Source organism: Plecotus auritus, assembly GCF_963455305.1.
Source record: "Plecotus auritus genome assembly, chromosome: 7".
Taxonomy (NCBI): domain Eukaryota; kingdom Metazoa; phylum Chordata; class Mammalia; order Chiroptera; family Vespertilionidae; genus Plecotus; species Plecotus auritus.
In genome coordinates, this window is record NC_137774.1 from 23,269,857 (window position 1) to 23,292,232 (window position 22,376).

The 22,376-nt window shown below is 40.8% G+C and overlaps 1 protein-coding gene across 18 annotated transcripts in view; it reads right to left on the minus strand.

The window, feature by feature from the left end:
* The window catches only part of BCAS3 (BCAS3 microtubule associated cell migration factor), a 490,554-nt gene that overhangs the window by 239,923 nt on the left and 228,255 nt on the right, over positions 1–22,376 (minus strand). For all 18 annotated transcript variants that reach the window (XM_080677777.1, XM_080677775.1, XM_080677776.1 and 15 more), the window contains 3 exons: positions 9,334–9,434; positions 6,626–6,822; positions 3,956–4,053 (listed from right to left, as the gene is read on the minus strand). In XM_080677777.1, coding sequence (XP_080533903.1) covers positions 3,956–4,053; positions 6,626–6,822; positions 9,334–9,434 — 396 coding nt within the window. The remainder of the gene's footprint in view (positions 1–3,955; positions 4,054–6,625; positions 6,823–9,333; positions 9,435–22,376) is intronic.

Genomic DNA, 22,376 nt, shown 5'->3' on the forward strand with positions numbered 1-22,376 from the left:
ACATAATACATAGATATCTAAAACATAACACACAGAGCCAAGGTTCAAATAACATATTTTCACTTCGAAAATCGTTACATTAACAAAAGACTTAATCGCATCACAACGAAATTTTAAATTCTAAGCCTCTGAAAAGTGATTGTATGAAAAATAATTGTATCACCACCAGTTTAGACAGAAGGAGCAAAAGGTGTCATTAGCATAGAAGGAGAGCTAAGAAACGTGCCACAGGAACAATGAAAAGGATAGTACATTTCACCGTCCAAATTGCTTGAAGGTAATACAAAGCCGGACGCATCATCAGAGGTGTCGCCACGCTGCTCATATCTCTAAGCAAAGGCAAACAAAACTCCAAATAAGCATATTCACAGCATGCAGCTGACTCGAACACATGGGTCATAATTGGGGAAGCACTTCCTAGTTCAGGAGCAATTACAAAAATCATTAGACTCTTTTTAATAGAAGAATCAAAAACAGAATTTTCCCATAAATGTTTCCAAAAAGATCTAAACCATTTAGCCTCTATCATGTTAAATGTCAGTAGAAAAGTAAATCTGTTACGTCAGTGGTCCTATCAGATAAAGTAGATAAAGTTTCCCCAACAAAACATTATTCACTCATTTAAAAAAAAATGTGTGGGAAAAAGGAGTAGAAAAGTAGAGAATTGGAGAGAGAGAGAATCATTCATAAAAGTCCAATTCCTCACCTATGGGGTTTCTTTAGCTCAGTTAGAGAAAGCACACACATGTCATTGCTTTGGCTTCTTCCAAAAATAAGCTATGATTGTCTGGAGTGAAAATAGTCCTAGAAAAGTAACAATAGAGCCTGGTCACCAAGAAGTCCTTTCTCTGCTCACAAGATTGGTGCTTTTAGGCAAGAGCTCTGAGCTGTCAAACAACACCCCAGAAACTCCTACGGCGTGTCTCTGATGGAAATGTAAGTCAAGGGCAAAGACATCATTCCCGTATTTGAACATCGATTTTAAAACTCTTCTTGTGACAGAGTTAAGCAAAACCATGATTCTAACAGTTCACTGAAGTCCCTCTCTGTGGCATGAGATAACTTTATGAAGAGCTAAAAGGGAGATAGTGCTACATGACAAACATTTTATTACCTCACACTACAGAGCTGAATAGGGCAACTTTTAATAACATATATGGCAACTTCTTTAGTGACATGTATTTCACTTGGCTGGTTGCTAGTCACTTGACTCTAAAACAGTGATAATACAGCCGTTTAGGAATATTTTAAAAACCCCAACAAAGTCTAAAACTCTAATCTGGAATGAAAGACTTCAGGTTAATACATCATTTCCAGGACTCACAATTATAAGTGACTAGAGGCCCGGTGCAAAAAATTCGTGCACGGGGGGGGGGGGGGGGGTATGTGTCTCTCAGCCCAGCCTGCACCCTCTCCAATCTGGGACCTCTCGAGGGATGTCTGACTGCCCGTTTAGACCCGATCCAGGACTGCTGGCTCCCAACTGCTCACCTGCCTGACTTCCTGATTGCCCCTAACTGCTTCTGCCTGCCAGCCTGATCACCCCCTAACCACTCCCCTGCCAGCCTGTTTGCCCCTAACTGCCCTCCCCTGCAGGCCTGGTCACCCTAACTGCCCTCCCCTGCAGACCTGGTCCCCCCCAACTGCTCTCCCCTGCAGGCCTGGATCCCCCCCAACTGCCCTTCCCTGCAGGCCTGGTTGCCCCCAACTTCCCTCCTCTGCCGGCCTGGTCACCCCTAACTGCCCTCCCCTGCTGGCCTGATCACCCATAACTGCCCTCCCTTGCAGACCTGGTTCCTCCCAACTGCCCTCCCCTGCTGGCCATCTTGTGGCGGCCATCTTGTGTCCACGTGGGGGCAGCCATCTTGTGTGTTGGAGTGACGGTCAATTTGCATATTATCCTTTTATTGGATAGGATAGAGTCCTGGTGCACAGGTGGGGGCCGGCTGGTTTGCCATGAAGGGTGTCCTGGATTAGGGTGGGGGTTCCCTTGGGGCGTGGGGCAGCCTGGGCGAGGGGCCTGTGGTGGTTTGCAGGCCGGCCACGCCCCCCGGCGACCCAAGCGGAGGCCCTGGTATCTGGGATTTATTTATCTTCTATAATTAAAACTTTGTAGCCTGGAGTGGAGCCAAGCCTCCTGCTCGCTCCATGGCTGCAGCCATTTTTGTTGGGATTTATTTATCTTCTATAATTGAAACTTTGTAGCCTTGAGCAGAGGCCTGGGCCCGCCAGGGCAAGCGGAAAGCTTGGCTTCCTCCATTGCCGGGGGCAACCCAAGCCTCCTGCTCTCTCCGTGGCCGCAACCATCTTGGTTGGGTTAATTTGCATACTCGCTCCTGATTGGCTGGTGGGCGTGGCTTGTGGGTGTAGCGAAGGTACAGTCAATTTGCATATTGTTCTTTTATTAGATAAGATAACCCCAGATAAGCAGGGCCTGTTAGCATCTTCCCATGGACATAGCCAAGAAGATGTATTGTCTAAGTCACCTATCTCAACATCTCATTCAACGCACAGGAGCAATGACAGAGAGACGCATTTCTGTCCTTGTTTCCAGGAGACAGCCGTGGTTGCCAAGTTAAATCGGAAAACAAGAATGGGTCCTCTAATGCAGTGGTCGGCAAACTGCGGCTCTGTTGACTAATGAATTTGCCGACCACTGACCTAGACTCTCGATTCCAATAATAACAGGCTGTTGTTGTTCCTTGTGATTAAGCCCCTATCCCAGTGGTCAGCAAACTCATTAGTCAACAGAGCGGCAAACCGCGGCTCGTGAGCTGCAGTTTGCCGACCACTGTTCTAATGTAAGAGTCTATGTTAAACATAAAGGCAGAGCCCCGGATGTGGACAGCTCCATCAGACACAAGGTGCAATCCACAGACCCCAAAAATATAAATCAGAAAGAGAACAAAACGTACAAAAGCCATTAGCTTTCAAACTTCAAAATCCGCCCAGAGACAGTCAGAAACAGAAGCTATAGTCTTTGAAAAGTGACCTTCACAAATCAGTTTTGGGTTTTTTCCCCCATTTTCTTTCACAGTTTAAGCCTCAATCAAATCAGCGGTCTCTGGGGATTTTAAAATTGCTGTAGATTAAAATCCTCTCGGACTCAACTGTCTCCCTAATGCCAAGTATTTAATAATTCTACTTGTAAGGGATGTTTTTGATGAAACCCTGCTGTGTGCTATCTTCAGATGCTTGGCAGCTGCTCCACAATATGTAGCACTGCTGTCCTTATTTTCTTTATCACTCCATTTGGAGATGAGAAAATTATTACAAACAGTTTCTATATTTGGCAGAGCTGGCAGAATACAGCTTTACAATACTGATACAGCAACTCTCACCTAACTGAGGCAGAGACCAACTTCCAGGTACTAATGATACATATTCCTGGCGTGGGCCCAAGGATAGGAAGTTAATAACTGTGATAGATAGACTAGAGCTAAGTTAATGAATTTCTAAACTTTATGCTTTCAATAATAGGACCGTTTAAGTCTTAGCATTTGGACTCTCTCCTTCCACAGATCAGGCACTTTGATACTCAACAGGTTGAGTAAATTGAATCCATATATTGTATTTACGTTCTCTGTCAAGGTTGCTTCTCCACATTTGAAAGATCAAAGGCAAAGCAGTCATCAACCCTGTAGCCTTCAATACTGTGTTCATTACATTTAATCAAGTGCCAACTCCACCGCATCATTCACCAACCTCAACAATATTTAAATGCATGGCACTGTTCAGCAACAAATGTCGGTATGGTATTGTTGTAACACACACACACACACACACACACGCACGCACGCACGCACGCACGCACGCACGCAAGCACACACGTCCTAAAACAAAACTAAAAGCAAAGACAGAAAGGTAAAATATTATCATTCTTCACACTGTGCAAGAAAGGGAATTTAAAAATGCACAGAACTATCCAGTAACCATTTTGAAGGTAGTTTTCTACCTGAAGCAGCATCAATCACGGTGGAAATTCCTCTTCGATCTGAGACTGGACGGGATGACCCTGGCATGCTGACTGGGTCAGAGCGGACCGGCTGGATCCTGCAATGCAATTTAATTTAATTCACATATGTTACTGGCATCAAAACTGTCACTTGCTACAACAGACCTTAAATCAGGAATGCTGGCATAGCCCAATCCATTAAAGAACCATTCATTCTGAAGTAGGGCAAACAGAGGAGCTGTGGTCCCTGACTCCTGCACAAGGCACAGCAAAAATTTTCTACACTCCTGACCCCTCCCCACCGCCACTTCTCTTTGTACGTTATTTAATATCTTTTAAGTAAGGGATTGGAAATTTGACATTAATCTAAAGAAATATATTAAGTAGATTGGGAGAGAAAACAAAATACTTCATACAGAGACCTTTGGCTTTTGCAAAAGGCAAATATGAAGAGTTCTGAGAATCCTCTAATTCAAGAAAAATGCAGTAACTAGCAATGCCTTCCATAAAAGCCAGCAATACTAGATACACATTTTTTAGTAACTGCCTTAAAACTCTCAGTGAAAGTTACTTTATATAAGACAATAAGCATAGGACAGCAAAACTGTGCTGGAGTGCCCTAACCAGTTTGGCTCAGTGGATAGAGCGTCAACCTGCGGACTGAAGGGTCCCAGGTTCGATTCCGGTCAAGAGCATGTACCTTGGTTGAGGCCACATCCCCAGTGGAGGGTGTGCAGGAGGCAGCTGATCGATGTTTCTATCTCATCAATGTTTCTAACTCTCTATCCCTCTCCCTTCCTCTCTGTAAAAATATCAATAAAATATATATATTTTTAAAAACTGTGTTAGAAGTGACTACCAGGGGTTTAGCTAGGATCACTACTATCTAACTGAGTTACCTCCATAAAATTATCAATTAGCATGAAAGAATCAATTAGAATCCCAGAAAAACTGCAATTTACTAAATACAATTTCAAATTGCTTATGAATGGTAAATCTATAAATACCAAGGGTCTATTTGTAGCTGTATTATATTAATAACACGAATATTCAATTATCTGTATGACTAAAAAATCCGAGCTTCCTAAGCAACTTAATAGAATTTAAAAAAAACTTGCTATAAGAATATATGCATGCATTTGGAACTTTGTTTATTCAATAAGTATTTGCTGAATATTAATCATGTATTGCTATTATTCTTGGAATAAGCAGAAACAGAACATGAAATACAAGGTCTGTGTGTGGGTATATGGAATAGCACATGGACATTTATGACTGAGGGAAAGATAACTAACATGTCAAAATGAAGAAGGTAATAAAGGCTCCGAATTGAGTAGAGGAATGAATGAATGGTCCACAGCAGATGAAGAGTTTGTCAAGGGGTAACAGGAATTGCACCTGCATACAGTAACAGGGTATGTACATATGCAAAGGAGCAAGAGGTGCCCATTAAGCACAGAACTAGAACAAGCAAGCCCTTGGATTTGTGACTGAGCATGAGAAATGCAGGTGCGGTGAGGAGCATTTGACTGAAGCATGGAGTTTCTAGTGGATACTGATGGAAGAGAAGAGGTTGATAATCACCATGGGACAGATTACACAAGCCTAAAATGCCAAGTATGAACTGCAGAAAAAGAGTTCGTAGCTATTGAAAGCACAGTTTAAATGTATATGTGTTTGTTATACGAAAGAAATGGGAGGGAGGTGAAGTGCAAATCCATTTGATCAAGTACCACAAGTTGGAATGATGATATTAAACACTGATCACTGCCATCATGGGCAATGTGGTATATGATCCAATGTCCATTCATCCCAGCTTATTTTACCTGAGCCAAGGTAAAATGGTTGGGGCAGAGAAAAGAGGAAGAGTTTATTTGAAATTTCTGCAAAAGATGTTTTCTGGTTCTTGAGAGAAACAAAACGCTAGTCTATGGTCAGGTGAGGCAAAGTAAAGCTCCCTCCTGGCCTCAAAAACTTATGTAGCCCAATAAGTTTCCTAATATTAATTCAATTTATAGTAGAGTTTCTAAATAATCCAGAGTTGTGAGTGAGGTGTGGATGGTGCTTTGGATGAAACAAGACTGGCCAAGAATCGATGTGTTGAAGCTGGGTGACAAACACATGGGGTTTATTCTATTATTCTCTTTAATTTTATACATGTTTATAAGCTTGAAATTTTTTCATAATAAGAAAAAAGAAAAAAAAACTGACAGAGGTAATGGAAATGCGGCATTAAATAGTGGGGATGATGAATTGCACGGTGAATTTTATGGATTTGTTTATTTCTTTTAAATTTATTTTTTGGTCTTTGATTTATTTTGTATTGAATTTATGGGGTGACATTCGTTAATAAAATTATACAGGTTTCAGGTGTACAACTAGATAACAAATAGTGGGAGCTCTTTAGTGTAAGGAGTAGGAAAGTCCCTGACGAAAATTCTGGAAGGGTTTCAGGAAAGTGGCATTGGGAAATAAAATCCGAAGCACACTATATCTAATGAAATCTCACATGAGATCCCCAACAATAAGGAATCACAAAATACAGAGCATGAATTCTGCAATAGGACACTGTGCCCGAATGGGGAAATGTAAATGTTGCTGAAGATGCTCATTACAAATGAAAGTAGTAACCCAGTCAAATGACTCCGCTAGTTCTTACTTCTTTCTTACCTGAGACTGTTGAGATCAAGATCATCTGTATCAAAATCCAAAAGGGGCTGTGGAGTATCACTCGGACCATGAGACTGCAACACTGATGAACTGGACGATATGACTGTGGTCTGGCCTGAGGGGTGGATGGTTTTGAACTGGAACTGCGGGCCCATCCACAGACGCCTGTGGGGTCCAGTGTGCGTCACAATCTCTACCTGAAACGGAATAGGACTCATGATTTCAATGTGGTAGGACCTTTGAGAGCCTTTCACAATCTGCGCCCATCCTGTCCCTGAACACAAATATTCTCCAAGAAGTTCATTTTGACCAAGTGAAGGAGGGCCAGGGCACCCACAATCAAAAGGCAAAGATAATCACAGCCTAAGCAGACATTCACTATCTCCCTCCTACAGGTTTTCACAAAAATAAACAAAAAATTCATTTTGTGCATATATATGTATACACAAAATATGTATACATATATATGCACAAAAGCCGCCTGTCTCACATGAGAGAGAGACACAAAATATGTATGCATATATATGTATACACAAAATATGTATGCATATATATGTATACACAAAATATGTATACATATATATGTATACACAAAATATGTATACATATATATGCACAAAAGCCGCCTGTCTCACATGACTAGGGTCAACTCCCTAGGAACTACCTTTCTCATTCATTCTAGACAGTGCTTACCACCCTGGGAATGCACTGAATACTGCACCTATAAATCCACAGATTAAAAGTGATTCCTGCACTGAGGTCCAAGCTCGTGACAAGCTTGAAGTTATTCTTAAACTATCCAAGGGGGGGAGGGAATAGATATAAAATAATTTTCACCACCCAAAACTCCATTTAAATATTATAACATTTACTAACTCCTATCAAAACACCCCATAATCTACTTTTATATTAAGAGAGTGTTTTCTCAGCTACCACGAACAGTGACACAGGTATTTTAAGGGCCACAAAACAGTAAAACCAAAATACTGTATGAATTTCATGCTTAGTCTATGGAGGGGGCTGGGAATGCTGCCAATATTAAGTGGAACTATTTAAAGAGAAAGCAGAGTAGAAGATACTGGGTAAAACTTGAAAACAAACGTAGTATGTAATTTTACAAATGAGCAACGTGAGTAAGATGCACATATGTAAACCTCTGGTGAAAGACTATTTAACAATGTCTTCTAATTGCTACATCCATGCCTGTGAACGTACTTGATGGAACTGACTTCCCATATGCCTTCCTTTTGCCCTGAGTTCCTCTATATTCATTCACAAGTCTCTCGTTGCGGTGATTAATTCTTACCAAAACATAACTGAAAAGGTTCACAGAGTACAGCTCTGGGTTTGTAAGTTCTGAAGGGCAAAAAAAGCATCGTGCTCTTGGAACAATATTCACATTCCCGCTAGTCACGGGGAGACAACCACTCAGATTTAGGACAGCGATTTCTGAGTTGAGTAGTTGTATTCAGCAATGTAAATTAGGCCACAGAGAAAGCATGCTGCGCGTTTTGAGCTCAAAACCATCAGTGTCGCAGAGCCGAGAGGTAAACAGATGCTCGCGACATTTCACGGAGGCGATGGCCAGATGTTCCTATTCACTCCCCTGTTGTGTGCGGGACAAACATATTGTGTGGATGTTCACACTGACAGCACACATTACCCCTTTTCCTAATTGAAAAGTTGAGGTGAAGGGCAGTGGTTTCTCTGCCAGCCATCTTCTGTCTTTTGTTGTTGTTGTTTTTAACTTGATTGTGTTATCCTCAAAAAAGGATGTTCCTCTATCTGCCAGGAACTGAAACACTGACCCTCCTTCAAGGAGCGTCCTGTGAGTATTTTAGGCGTGATGACATGTGTCACCCAGAAGCAATTTGTTTCTCCGGCATCCAGATTCCGGTTAGCTTTTCGGGCAACCCTCCCTGTGAAAGCAGTAAACCGGCAGGCGGCCTCCGCCGAGGCACCTGTCTGATGAAAAGCCGCTGGATTGGTAATTGGAGACAGGTCGTTCGCTTCATCGAATGATGTCAGCTTTGAAGCAGACATAACAGGATTTGTAATGAAGTCATTTGTAATCTCATCATTTTGAGGGCTGCCCAAGTCTCTTTTATTTCAAAGCCCTGAGATGAAGACAGCTTCACCTGGCACGGGAGGAAGGGTCTCTGGGAGCTGCTGCAGGGCTGCTGGAGAGACCGCTGGACGCAGCCCTGCATGAGCCAAGGAGAGGAACCCAGTCGGGCAAAACCAGGACTCGAAGATTAGAATGCTAAGCTTCCCCGACCAAAGTATGGGCCCGATTTTCAGAAAATGTTGGCCCCACAAAACAAATCCCAGGGAATGCTGAATGACTTCACTGTTTTAACAAGGCCAATTCTTATGTTAATCCAAAGTGTCCATCTAAAATCCAAGGTCCTGAGGGATATAAACGGATTGTTTGAAAGATAAGTGTACTTTATGCCCTTTGCATGAAAGCTAATGCACACACACATGTGCGTGCATAAAATAATAGGTGTTATATATTCCTGCAACAGTATTTAGGAAAAATTCTTAATATGGAAAGACAACTGATTAGCTTATTAGCAATCCTAAATAAAAGGTCCCAGTTCTGTCCATTTTCCTCTAAGGAAAATACTTTTTAAAGTTCAAGAATAGAAACAGACAACAGATTCCTGTTTTCTTTCATTCTAACAGGCCAAACATTTCAGTTTTACCTGAGAAAGCCATTCTTCATCTTCCTGTCCACTGTGGTCGGAAGCTAAACTGTCATAGGACCCGTGCCGAGTAATGGGCCCAGGACTTCCAGGGGGAACCACTAGAGTAAAAAGAAAACATATTTAAATCACTTTAATCCATGCAATGGAAAAATGAATGTGGGCACAACCATCCTGGATATTGTGGTACTTTATAAAATATGACATTTAATGCACAAAGACAACTCAAATAATTAATGAACAAAAAAGACTGAATGTCTTTGGAATAAGAAAGATATTCAATTAAGAGTACACTTTAGCCCTGGCCAGGTAACTCAGCTGATTAGAGCATTGTCTGGATACGCCAAGGTTGTGGGTTCCATCCCGATCAAGGCACATACAAGAATCAACCAATGTATGCATAAATAAGTGGAACAATAAATCTATGTTTCTATCTCTCCTTTCCTCTCTCTCTAAAAATAAATAAATATTTTTTAAAGTAGACTTTAAAAAATATCTGCAGGAATTTAGTCATGACATATCACTGTGAAAAGAAATACACCACTAACTATAGGAATGCTCTTCAGCTGGTTTTTAAGCCTCTCGTAGGTAAGTTTCAAGTTTCTCCTCAGGCACTCCCCAAAGAGCTCCGCTCTATGCCTACACTGGTTGATGCCAGCTCTTGGGGGGGAGGGGAATAGGGGAGGACTAGAAAGCAAATAAATCTACTCTGCACCTGGGTGAAGAACCCAGCCCTATATAAGCCAGAGCCCAGTAGCAGTTCACTGGGTTTCTCTACTATGTGCTCCCTCTTGAAGCATCAAGCTCCCTCCAGTTCTCCTGCCCCTCCACCATGTTTTCAGTAAACCTCTTCTTTAAAAAATATTTTTAACTGATTTTTAGAGAGAGAGAAAGAGAGAGAGAGAGAGAAACAGAAACACTGATGAGAGAGGAAGTCATCGATTGGCTGCCTCCTGCACAGCCCCCACGGGGGAGTGAGCCTGCAACCGGGGCATGTGCCAGGACCGGGAATTGAACCGGCAGCCTATTGGTTCCTGGTCTTTTGAATCTTGTTTGGACTCATCTCTTGATTTCTATCTTGAAGGGGATGGGGCAAGAACCCCTTTACCAGTGACAGTAGGATATAGGCTTAAAATACAAAGAGCCTACTGCCTCATACAAAGAGTAAACTTGGCTTAGGAAAAATAATAATTCAACAGTGACTTATTGAGTTTCTACTATGAACCACATGTTAACCCATTAAGACATAGCCTCTTCTTTTTAAAGCCCCATTACATTTATTTGCTAAATGTTATTATAAAGTAGACTATTTTTAGACCAATTTTATAGTCCCAGCAAAATTGAGCAGGAGATACAGAGATTTCCCACACATTCTCTACTGCCATATACCATTTTAATACTAATAAAAATAAAGCAATTAAATACTGTGGAAAAAATAGAGAAAAGAAAAGATGGAGGAAAGGAGGAAGAAAAGTAGACGAGTATTACAGAAATGTAGAAGAAATAGAAAAGAATGAGAAACAGAAAATAATCTCATAATTTCCACCACCCAGAGGTATATAAATATACTTCTACATGCATCTTCCTTAGGTTATATTCCTAAAAATGAAACCAAAGGATAGGATCATATTTAAATTCCTATATGCATATTCCCAGAACTATACATTTCCACTAGCAGACTGAGAATGCTAATCTCACTGCACTTTTGCCAGGACAAGGTATCTTGAAGAACTAAATCTTAATGAAACAGAAATGAAGTAGGAAGAGTAGAACCTAGGGCAGCCTTGGGCAAACTACGGCCCGCGGGCCGGATCTGGCTGTTCTATCCGGTTCTCTTGCTCTCCCCTCCGCTCCTTTACTTTGAATTTATATTAGTTCACACAAACACTCCATCCATGCTTTTGTTCCGGCCCTCCGGTCCAGTTTAAGAACCCATTGTAGCTTTCGAGTCAAAAAGTTTGCCCACCCCTGACCTAGGGCAAGATTTTAAAGGACACATACGAATACCTTAACCAGGGGTCCTCAAACTACGGCCCGCGGGCCACATGTGGCCCGCCGAGGACATTTATCCCGCCCGCCGGGTGCCGCTGCCTGTCCTGCTTAGCAGCCGACTCGTCCCAGGCCCGCAGTGCGCATAGGAATTTGTTCATAGTTTTTTTTTTAAACTATAGTCCGGCCCTCCAACGGTCTGAGGGACAGTGAACTGGCCCCCTGTTTAAAAAGTCTGAGGACCCCTGCAACCAGTGGTCGGCAAACTCATTAGTCAACAGAGCCAAATATCAACAGTACAATGACTGAAATTTCTTTTGAGAGCCAAAGTTTTTAAACTTAAACTTCTTCTAACACCACTTCTTCAAAATAGACTCGCCCAGGCCGTGATATTTTGTGGAAGAGCCACACTCAAGGGGCCAAAGAGCCGCATGTGGCTCGAGAGCTACAGTTTGCCGACCACGGCCTTAAACCACTGGGAGAGGAGAAACAATGCCTAAGACAGTCAATCACTCAATGGGGCGGGGTGGGGGGGGGGGGGTAGGATGTCTCAGTGGTTACATCAAGGGTAAAACATCCCCAACTCTCCCATCTCATTATCTTTGCACTATGTAAGCCCCTATCAAATTTAGATGCAATTTTGGAGAGGGTAATAATTGATTAATTTTTTCCCACATTTGTTAGAATAAAGGTGCAAAATGAACTTAAAAGAGTTTATTTATAGAAAAAATGTACTATCTATCTCGCAAGTCTGAGTTTAATGAACAACCATACATACATACACCTGCTACCTAAAGAAAAACATTTAGCTCTAGCCAGGTTGGCTCAGTGGATAGAGCACTGGCCCTCGAACCGAAGGGTCCCAGGTTCAATTCCGGTCAAGGGCACGTACCTCAGTTGCAGACTCAATCCCCAGCTCTGGTTGGAGTGGGTGTGGAAGGCAACCAATTGATGTGTCTCCATCACATCGATGTTTCTCTCTCTCTCTCCCCCTCCCACTCTCTCTAAAAACTCAATGGGAAAATATCCTCAGGGTGTGGATTCACACAAAAAAAAGGGAAGGAAAAAAGAAAGGGAGGGAGGGAGGGAGGAAGGAAAGGGAGGTTGGTTTAGTATATTTTACCTACTGTTATTAAATAATTAATAAAGCTAAGACAGGAAAAGTATGAAATTTTGAAACAAAAACATCTGCCCTGTTCCATCCCTGCCTTTATCCCTACTAGTAAAATAATATAAAACAAGCCTATCCATCTAAATAAAAAGGATACCCTGTCAATTTATTTTAGAGAATATAACTTCAAAAGTACTGCCTCTACACAGGCATTTGATGAGTACAGATCAACCAGCCAGGGCAGGATGGGCAGATCATTATGAGGTAACTGTGAGCCAGACTTTGTTTATATCGTGTCCTCAGGAAAGCAGATCATGCTACTAGTGAGTAAATAAAAGCTAAAAAAAAAATCACTAAGTGTATTTTGCTGTCTTACAGTGATATATGTGGGAGGGGATGTATACATGTGTTTCTATATATATTTTATGTTTATGTGCAAAGCAAACAAAAAGCAATGTGCTTCAGTGCCGACCTTTGCAAATTAGTTCTGCTAATCCAAACCCCAAAGAATTCCAAGTAAGCATAACTTAAGTAAAGTTATGAACAAAAAAATTTGAATGTTCTTTTGATCATGCTTCTAAGTCTGAATTCCACATAACAAAATCCTCAATATTCCAAAATGGAAAACATCAATTCGTGATATCACTTCTCAACTCTATAAATAGTTTCCATGAGTTCTCTGGTTTTGTATTCTTAGGTGTCTTCTGCACTATAATGTAAGGATCAATTGGTATAGAATTTTTAAAAATTACCCACATAAAATATAGCATTTATGATTTAGAGGAAGTTAAAAGCATTGACTTAGATGCTGTTAAAACTATAGGTAGAATGTATTAAGTTGTTCAAATAATAATTGCTAAATTAAAGCATTATAAACATTGTATTGCCAGATACTGAAAGTGACTCTGAAGTCTCCTTTTTTAACATGGTTTAATGGAAGGGATATAGGTTAATACTTGTAGGTTAGGATATGTAATTTGAACCAAGGTCCCAACAATGAGTTACTACTAGTCCTGTGAGTTTTATGTGAGCTATAGCTCTTGGCTTTAGCTTCTGCTGAAAACCCTAGTCCTGGAGAAATGTTAACCTGCTGACATTTCAGAGTGTTTTCGCCAAAACAATAGCAGTACATCCTCAATTTCAAGGAATCAAATTCTTTCTAAATTACCCCAAATTTAACAGCTGGCTCTCACGAACCTAAGTTCATTTGCAACAAATCTAGTATTCTGGTTTGAAAACTGGAGATAAGTTTTTATCATCAGTACATGGAATATACCTAACATTAGGGCAGGTAATTACTTTTCTTAGTGTGTTCGACATGGTTTAGGTATTCAGGAAAAAATAATCTCCTAACTATGGAGTTTACAACAGGGTACATAGGGTCTAGGTGTTCCATTAAGATGAAAGAATAAAAAAAATTTATTTGCCCCCAGCACCATTTGCTTTTAAAGCAATGAAAGAAAAAAGACCTGACAATGCATATCAAAGCTAAAACACTAACCACATATGGGTCATAAGCATCCTTTTTACATAAACTAACACAAAGCACAATATTGAACACAGGGTAGTGCTTATTTATAAAAACAAGGAAGGGGAAATCCATTTGGTTCTGTTCTGTTCTTGTTCTATTCTCCCATCCATTTCTTGAACACCCAGTAATAAATTTTCTTAGCCGGAGCTCTGGAAGCTTCGGAGGACATAGCTAATGAAATACAGGTTCTGTTGCTGGTGAATTCCATGCTCCCAAATTTAGGAGACATTAAAAAGCTGTACTACTGCCCAAAATGAATCTCAGTGCTATGGAATCAGGGAAATCTGCTTCTCAAATAAGGGGGAAAATGCTGATCCAAATGCAACCTAGTTATATATAACCAATATAAGATTGTAGACCAATTATAATAAAATAATGAATTTTTTAAAAAAGCAAGTGGTATCTAGAGTTTTATGTGAGATATAGCTCTTGGCTTTAGCTTCTGCTAAAAACCCTAAAATATGTTCATATGCTGAATATTTGGGCCCAGAAAGAAACACCTACATATTTAATATGAAGAAACAAAGATGGATCTATTTTGGAGACGTGAGTGTGAGCTGGGTCCCCTGCTCTCTACCATCTCCTCACCAACCCTCCGAAAACAATAAAACCCTCGCCATGCTGAAGTCTTTAGTGGAGACCTGAGAGGTGAATAATGTTGTGCCAGCATTACTCAGCCCTTTAGGTTATTTAGGGGAACATGTTGCCTTTTTCTAGCAACAGAAATTTGTGAGTTAGATGACATCATGCTGCCTTGAATGAAACAGCTCAGGCTCCAAGTTCACCCAAAGGCCAACAGTGATAAACTCTCATCCAAGGACAAACTTCAATATAGTTTCGGTACTTATTAAAAACAGCATTTATAAAGCAACCATACAATAAGAGAGGGCTCTATACCAAACTCTGTTTCTGATCAGAAAGCACTCAGGACCTGAGAAAGAAATTCTGCTTGGGAATGTAGTTTCTTAGTACAGAAACTAAAATCTGCCTTTAAAAAGAAAGGCTCAAAAGACCATCCAAAAGCAAAATGGTCTCAGGCACTGCCAACGAACAAGCAAGTCACAAAAGGGGAAACACAACAACCAACAAACATATGTAGAAGCAGAATCAGAGACTTACTCATTCTAAGTTATGCTTCCATACTATCAAACTAACAGAATATAAACCCTGGCCTTTAAAAAAAATCTTTTTTTATGGTAAAAGTATATATATATTTAAATCCTTATTGTTCAAAGTATTACATAATCCTCCTTTTTTCCCCACTGACCTCTTCTAGCCAGCCTCCCCCTCCACCCAGGCCTTCATCATCCTACTGTCTGCTCCATGGGTTATGCATATATGCATGCAAGTTATTTGGTTGATCTCTTCCCTCCTACTCACCCTCCCTCACCTTCCCTCTGAGATTGTGCAGTCTGTTCTATGCTTCTATGTCTCTGGATTTATTTTGTTCAAGAGTTTATTTTGTTCATTAGATTCCACATATGAGTGAGATTATATGATACTTGTCTTTCTCTGATTGGCTTATTTTGCTTAGCATAATACTCTGCAGGTCCCTCTATGCTGTCTCAAAGGGTGAGTGATCCTTCTTTTTTACTGCTGCATAGTATTCTAGGGCCGTGGTCGGCAAACTGTGGCTCGCGAGCCACATGCGGCTTTTTGGCCCCTTGAGTGTGGCTCTTCCACAAAATACCACGGCCTGGGCGAGTCTATTTTGAAGAAGTGGCGTTAGAAGAAGTTTAAGTTTAAAAAATTGGGCTCTCAAAAGAAATTTCAATCGTTGTACTGTTGATATTTGGCTCTGTTGACTAATGAGTTTGCCGACCACTGTTCTAGGGGAAGGAAACCTTTTTTTTTTTTTTTTTTTTTTTTTTTTAATGAGAAAGCTTTCAGGTAAAAACCCACTAGCAACCTTAAGAAATAGGTAGCATTCTTATTCTTATTAAGGGCCTAACTCAATTTTACTGAAGTCTAGAAAGAAGTTTTCTCTCTGATTTAGAAATGTTTCAACTTAAATGTAAGGAACTCACTGAACTTTATTAGGAGCCATATCCAGTACCAGTGCAAGAACATCTGAAGTGTTACCCTCCATAAAAGGGAAAAGTTTTCCTATGTTATATATTAAACCGGTCAACGGCCTTCCTTGCACCCTGACCATGCGTTACCATGGGTGTTCTCTAATTAATTAACAAAGTTTTCTAGTAGTCAGTCATTGTGCATCTCTGGTTTCACTTTCCTTTTATTCCACAATCCCAGAATAAGTCACAGGCAACATATAACTAGAAAAATGGCATATCATTGCCTGTGAGATAACAGATTTCACTGAATAACAAACACTGAGTGCCTCTCTTCCTTGCCCTGCTCTGCCTTCTCTTCCCTACCCCCCAAGTTCCATGTAAGTTTCTCACAGAAGACATAAACTAAGGAGCTTTCACTTGTAATTATTCCTGCTGCCCTAATGGTCACTGGACATTCAGCATCTGGACAAGTTACACCTGGAGGTAGTCTGGAAAGGTCTGCAATTTAGTTTGGCTCTTCATCATAACTCTAAATATGATAAAACACAATGGCTTCATGCTATAGGCAAGATCAGCTACTCCACTAAAAAATTCAAACTGTCCCAATGTATTTCTAAGGACTGAAAAGAGTGTAAGAATCCCTTGAAAACATTTTCAATGAAGGTCAGGTGGAGTTTATTTACCTGAAAAGATGTACACAATGCCTATTTGATGTTTGTTATATCAAATCAATTCATAATACAACTGCATTCTACAGACATTAAAACAATAGCAGGAAAGTGAAAGAAGTCCACCTTGCTATTTTAAACATTTTTATTGATTTCAGAGAGGAAGAGAGAGGAAGAGAGAGATAGAAACATCAATGATGGGGGAGAGAATCATTGATGGGCTGCCTCTTGCATGCCTCCTCCGAGGATCGAGCCCACAATCTGGGCATGAGCCCTGACTGGGAATCAAACCGTGACCTCCTGATTCATAAGTTGACGCTCAACCACTGAGCCATGCCAGCCGGGCCACTTTGCTATTTTACAGAATCATATTATCACTGTATAGTATCGTCCATGTAAGGTTATAAATAACAACTTTGTCCTACACAGTTTATATAACCTACCCAGACAAGGAAGTCTAAGTAAGAACAAACCCATTCTAATCAAAGCTCAACTGTAGCTACAGCAGTGCCTTTTGAAAGGGCCTAAGGGCAGCTGAGGACAGGATGCCTTATTTTCCACTAAGTATTCCTTGGGACCTTTTAATTGTGTATGCCCTGTACCTGTTTAAAAATTATTATTTATTTTAAAATTTTGTGGAGGAAGAACACTGAAATTTGTATGGTTAGTGTAGTCAATCCAAGAAGTCAAAAAAGGAAAACAAAGAAATCAGATGCATATCAATGAACTAGAGGCCCAGTGCACAAAATTCGTGCACGGGGAGGGTCCCTATGCCTGGCTGGCGATCAGGGCTGGCCAGGGCCTTCCTTCCCCTGGCTGCTGGCTGCTGGCCAGGGCCTTCCTTCCCCAGCTGCCAGCTGCTAGACAGGGCCTTCCTTCGTTCTGTGCCGCCCCCTGGTGGTCAGCGCACACCATAGCGAGCGGTTGAACTCCTGAGGGGACAATTTGCATATTAGCCTTTTATTATATAGGATGATGGAAACCAATGCATGAAACAAAGTTGCACTTCCTGCATAATGAGTCAGGGACAGTCCCCCTAATTTCTTAGGTTTAGTGATATTTTCTTTAAAGGGGGGGCGGGGAGTGCTTCTATACACACCCTCACTCCATATATATCCATTTATCCTTGTCTCCATATTTACACACATGAACAAATCAAATACAGGACCAGCTTTTAGCTTCACTGCACTTGGTAGTGTGTGTTCTTGTTGAGGGGAATGACTATGCGCTGGAAGCTAGAACCCTCCTAGTGCCGATTCTATGTAGAAATATGAGCTGTAATCCTGCAACAGTGGCAACTGTATTCTCACCTCTCACCCTGTAGTTTAGATGCATTTTTTTCAGGCATTTTAAAATAGGATATCCTCTAACAGAGAATAAGATGAGTAGAAGATATGCAGAGCAGCCAAAACCGGTTTGGCTCAGTGGATAGAGCATCGGCCTGCGGACTGAAAGGTCCCGGGTTCGATTCCGATCAAGGGCATGTACCTTGGTTGCGGGCACATCTCCAGGAGGAGGCGTGCAGGAGGCAGCTGATTGATGTTTCTCTCTCATCGATGTTTCTAGCTCTCTATCCCTCTCCCTTCCTCTCTGTGAAATATCAATAAAATATATATATATAAAAAAAAAGATATTCAGAGCCTATTGTGAACTGATGGCTTGAAGGTAAGAAATCACTGTTTGGGGTCATTAAACTGCATTCGGTCATCAACTGAATTTTGTGCAAGTGGCAATAAGTCAGTAGTTGCAAACTTTTTGTCCTTAATCCCCACATACACAGTTGAAAAGCAGAGTCTAAGGTACTCAGTTTAGCCTCAGAATAAAGCCTATCAACAAAAATACAGGAAGGGGAGGGAATCGTTCACAAGAGGAAAAATGGAAAAAACAGTTCTCCCAGTCTCTGCTTATCTGTTAGCTAGGCATGTCCTAGAAGAGTACAGATCATTATACAGCAGGGAAAATTAAGGACAGATTTCATCCTTTTTAAGCAAAAGAGGCAGCGTTCTCTTGGCATGGAGAGTGAAAAGCTTTTAGACATGGAGGACATCAACATTTTCAACCTATCCCTAAGAACATAATTAAAGACCTTTCTTAAAAATCATTAAGGATCCATGATAGGTACCATATAATAAAGAAACTAAATGTTCAAAATTTACCTCTAACTAAATCAAAAAATTCGTAGAACCAAGACCACATGGGAAAGAAAGAGAGAAAATATCAGCCCAGTACCAAATATTTTCCAAGGCTTGCTCTCACCTCTATGGATACACAATGTAAAGCTACTGGAAAGTTATCTCCACAAATCATTGCCACTGGCATGACAATTACTTCTTTTTATGTCCTTGCCATTCGATGTATATTAAGTATTCAAGTATAAAGATATAACAGTGGGTGGCTTTCTCATAACACTTTATCCGCCTCACATTAAAGAGAGACAGAACTGGAAATGCCAAAGACCACACTCTCAACCTGAAGAATAAACTGCCTCAATTCATCATATCTTTACCTACTAGATTCATTATTTCAAATTAAAATTTTCACATCAAACATTCAAGAGATGGTTTATCTCAGATACCAACTATATCATATCACTCATCCAGATTTCTGTATTCCATGTCTCCTATATTAATCATTTTTTCATCTAAATACCTATGTATCCTGATCAAAGACACCATATAGAGCTATCAAACAATAGAGAAAAATTAATCTGATCGGAAGTTATAACACAAGGAAGTTACAGGCATTTCAGGAAGCTTTATGTTTAGATTCAGAACCAAAGTACTTTGGGTCTCCTGGTTTGGTTTCTTAGTTAAAGATGTATTTGACATAACCATACAAGAACCACTGGCACTTGAAAGATAGCCTTGAAGACTAGCAGAGTGCCAAGAGAAGACAAAAAAAACAAAAACACTAGCCTCAGAACAGTCCTTATAGGTCTCAGCTCTGACCCAGATTTGACATGTAAGGGTGGCTCTGATGCTCTTCATGTGGTCTTAAAATACAAAGAAAGCATAGTAGAAAACGCAAGAAACTAATGGTACAAAGGCAATGAAGGCAATTCAGTGTTTCTTGTCTCTTGACCAAGTTCCACAAAATCACATGGTGAAAAGCCTCCTGTCATATGACAACAATAAGGAGAACAGATTTGAACCGTGGAGACAATCTATGGCATTCACCCAGCTCCCTTCTGCCTCCGTCACTGGGTTGGGTACCTTCAGTAAGAAAGATCATGAGAGCCCGGCCAGCGTGGCTCAGTGGTTAAGTGTTGACCTAGGAACCAGGAGGTCACAGTTCAATTCCCGGTCAAGGCTCCCCAATGTGGGGCGTGCAGGAGGCAGCCAATCAATGATTCTTATCATTGATGTTTCTCTCTCTCCCTCTCCCTTCCTCTATTTAATCAATTAAAATTTTTTAAAAAGTTGATGAGGAAAAAATTTTTTATAAAAGGAGAATTTCAGTGATGATAGAAGGTTATATACCATCAAAACAAAAGTAAAGCTTTTGACTTAAATAATGTAAGAATGCAAGATAGACAAATAGAGATGCAATTAAGAATTGAGCAGAAAGGCTGAACTACAAAGTTTCCCTGGTACTTTCTACTTTTGTTAAACAATAACTAAATACTATTATGCATCCAGTAGAGCCTGAAACATATAACATGGCAAAAATTACTGCTTTTTATTATTCAAAGGACAGTGACTCAGAGCAACCCTCTACTAATGGCAAAGAGGTATAGGTACACATATAAGCAGCACTACCATAAAGTAGAGATTTTTCTTTTAACAAAATCCATATTTATATAATTATATTTCCTATGGTAGAGAGCAGTTATAATTAATGGATTTCCCTCCTTCTTCTAATGCACCCATTTGTCAATTCAAATACGAAACGTCCAATCAATTTTGATGTATTTAGTAAGCAATTTGTCAAATGGTGCTATAATCCAGTTAAAATATTAATTCTTCTCATGGAGAGAGTTCTGACAACTATATGGTTTTCTATAATTGGTGCGTGTGTTTTTTTTAAGATAACACCTCTGTGTACCAATAGCTTAAAGTATGCAATTGTACATAGCAAAAACAGTTTTCTACATTAAACACACCTGGGTTCTACAGGACAGTGTGACTGCAAATTCATTATAATAAACAGGGGCCCTGGCCGGTGTGGCTCAGTGGTTTGGGCATCATTCCATGCACCGAAAGGTTGCTGGTTCGATTCCTGGTCAGGACACATGCTTAGGTTAAAGGCTCTATCCCCAGTAGGGGGCATGCAGGAGGCAACCAATAAATGTTTCCCTCTCACATTGATGTTTCTCTCCCTCCTTCTCTCCTTGAACCCATGTATGTCTCATATATATATAATAAAAGCCTAAGCGACTGTTACAGCAGAACTACCAGAATGACCAGTCGCTATGATGTGCACTGACCACCAGCGGGCAGATGCTCAACATAGGAGCCCCCTGGTGGTCAGTGTGCTCCCACCAGGGGAGCGCTGCTCAGCCAGAAGCCAGGCTCACGGCTGGCGAGCACAGCGGCGGTTGGGGGAGCCTCTCCCGCCTCCACGGCAGTGCTAAGGAGCAGTGAGCCAAGCAGTAAGGAGCAGCGAGCAGGCGGGCGGGAAGGAGCGAGGGGTCCCAGACTGCAAGAGGGCAGAGGCCGAGCTCAGGAACCCCCCTCCCCCGCTCCAGTGCACAAATTTTGTGCACCAGGCCTCTAGTATTTTTAATAAAGTGACAAGCCAATGCATGTGACACTAAATGCAAAATATGTAAGCTTTTAAAAGAGAAAGAGGGCTTTCCTAATTAAGTGTATGCATGTTAAACTTAAATAATACTTTTATAAACATTTTCCCTGTTCTCGAAGTTTCTTCATATGAACTGCTAAAGAAGTGGCTCTCAGACTGTACTTTTCCTATCCCAACAGACTTAAGGTAAATGACAGCTCCCATCAGTACTTCCCACAGACAGTGTGCTAAGGCCACACAATTAGCGACTGCTAGTCAAGACACTGTCCTTCAATTTACACAAACATACAATTTTTTAACTTTGTAAATACATTTCAACCACTAATCACTATACCATCTCCAACTTTTCCCAAGCCTAACTACTCATTGGGAGCTAGAGACAGAACCACAAGATGTATTGAGCTTTCTGGTAGGTAGTCCAAATTGATATCACTGAAGAAATCTGGGTGACAGTAACCAAGGAAGGGTCAAATCCTTTCCCACACTTTCCAGTGGGAGATTTAATCACCACCAATTTGGCCAGAGCAGAGGACTAGAAGACAGGTTTTTAATACTTGTCAAAGGAAGCCTCCAGAGCCACCCAGGTATATTTGGTAACCACTTTCAATCACTGTATCTAAGTCTTTCTATATTTCTCTACCAGGAACTGCAAAAGCAGAGATGAAGGCAAATCCTTTTTAGAAAACAAAACTGCAAAAAAAAGTGTTGTTGTTTTTTTTAATTAGAAGAAAAAGAAATGAAGAGAAAAGGGAACGCTACATTCATCTCCCAGACATTAGGCTTCCTTTAGTGCCTTTATGACCCCTGCCAAGAGCAATGAAAAAAATCTGCCAGGGTGATTTGGCACAAGGCTATGTATTTAAAAACCTGCAATGTGCATGGTCCTCCAGACTGCCAGACGTCCCATTGTTTCATGTGTCTGCTGAGAAGTGCCCTATGTGTCAGAAAAGCACACTGAATATTTTTCAGTGACCTAGGGGGCAGAG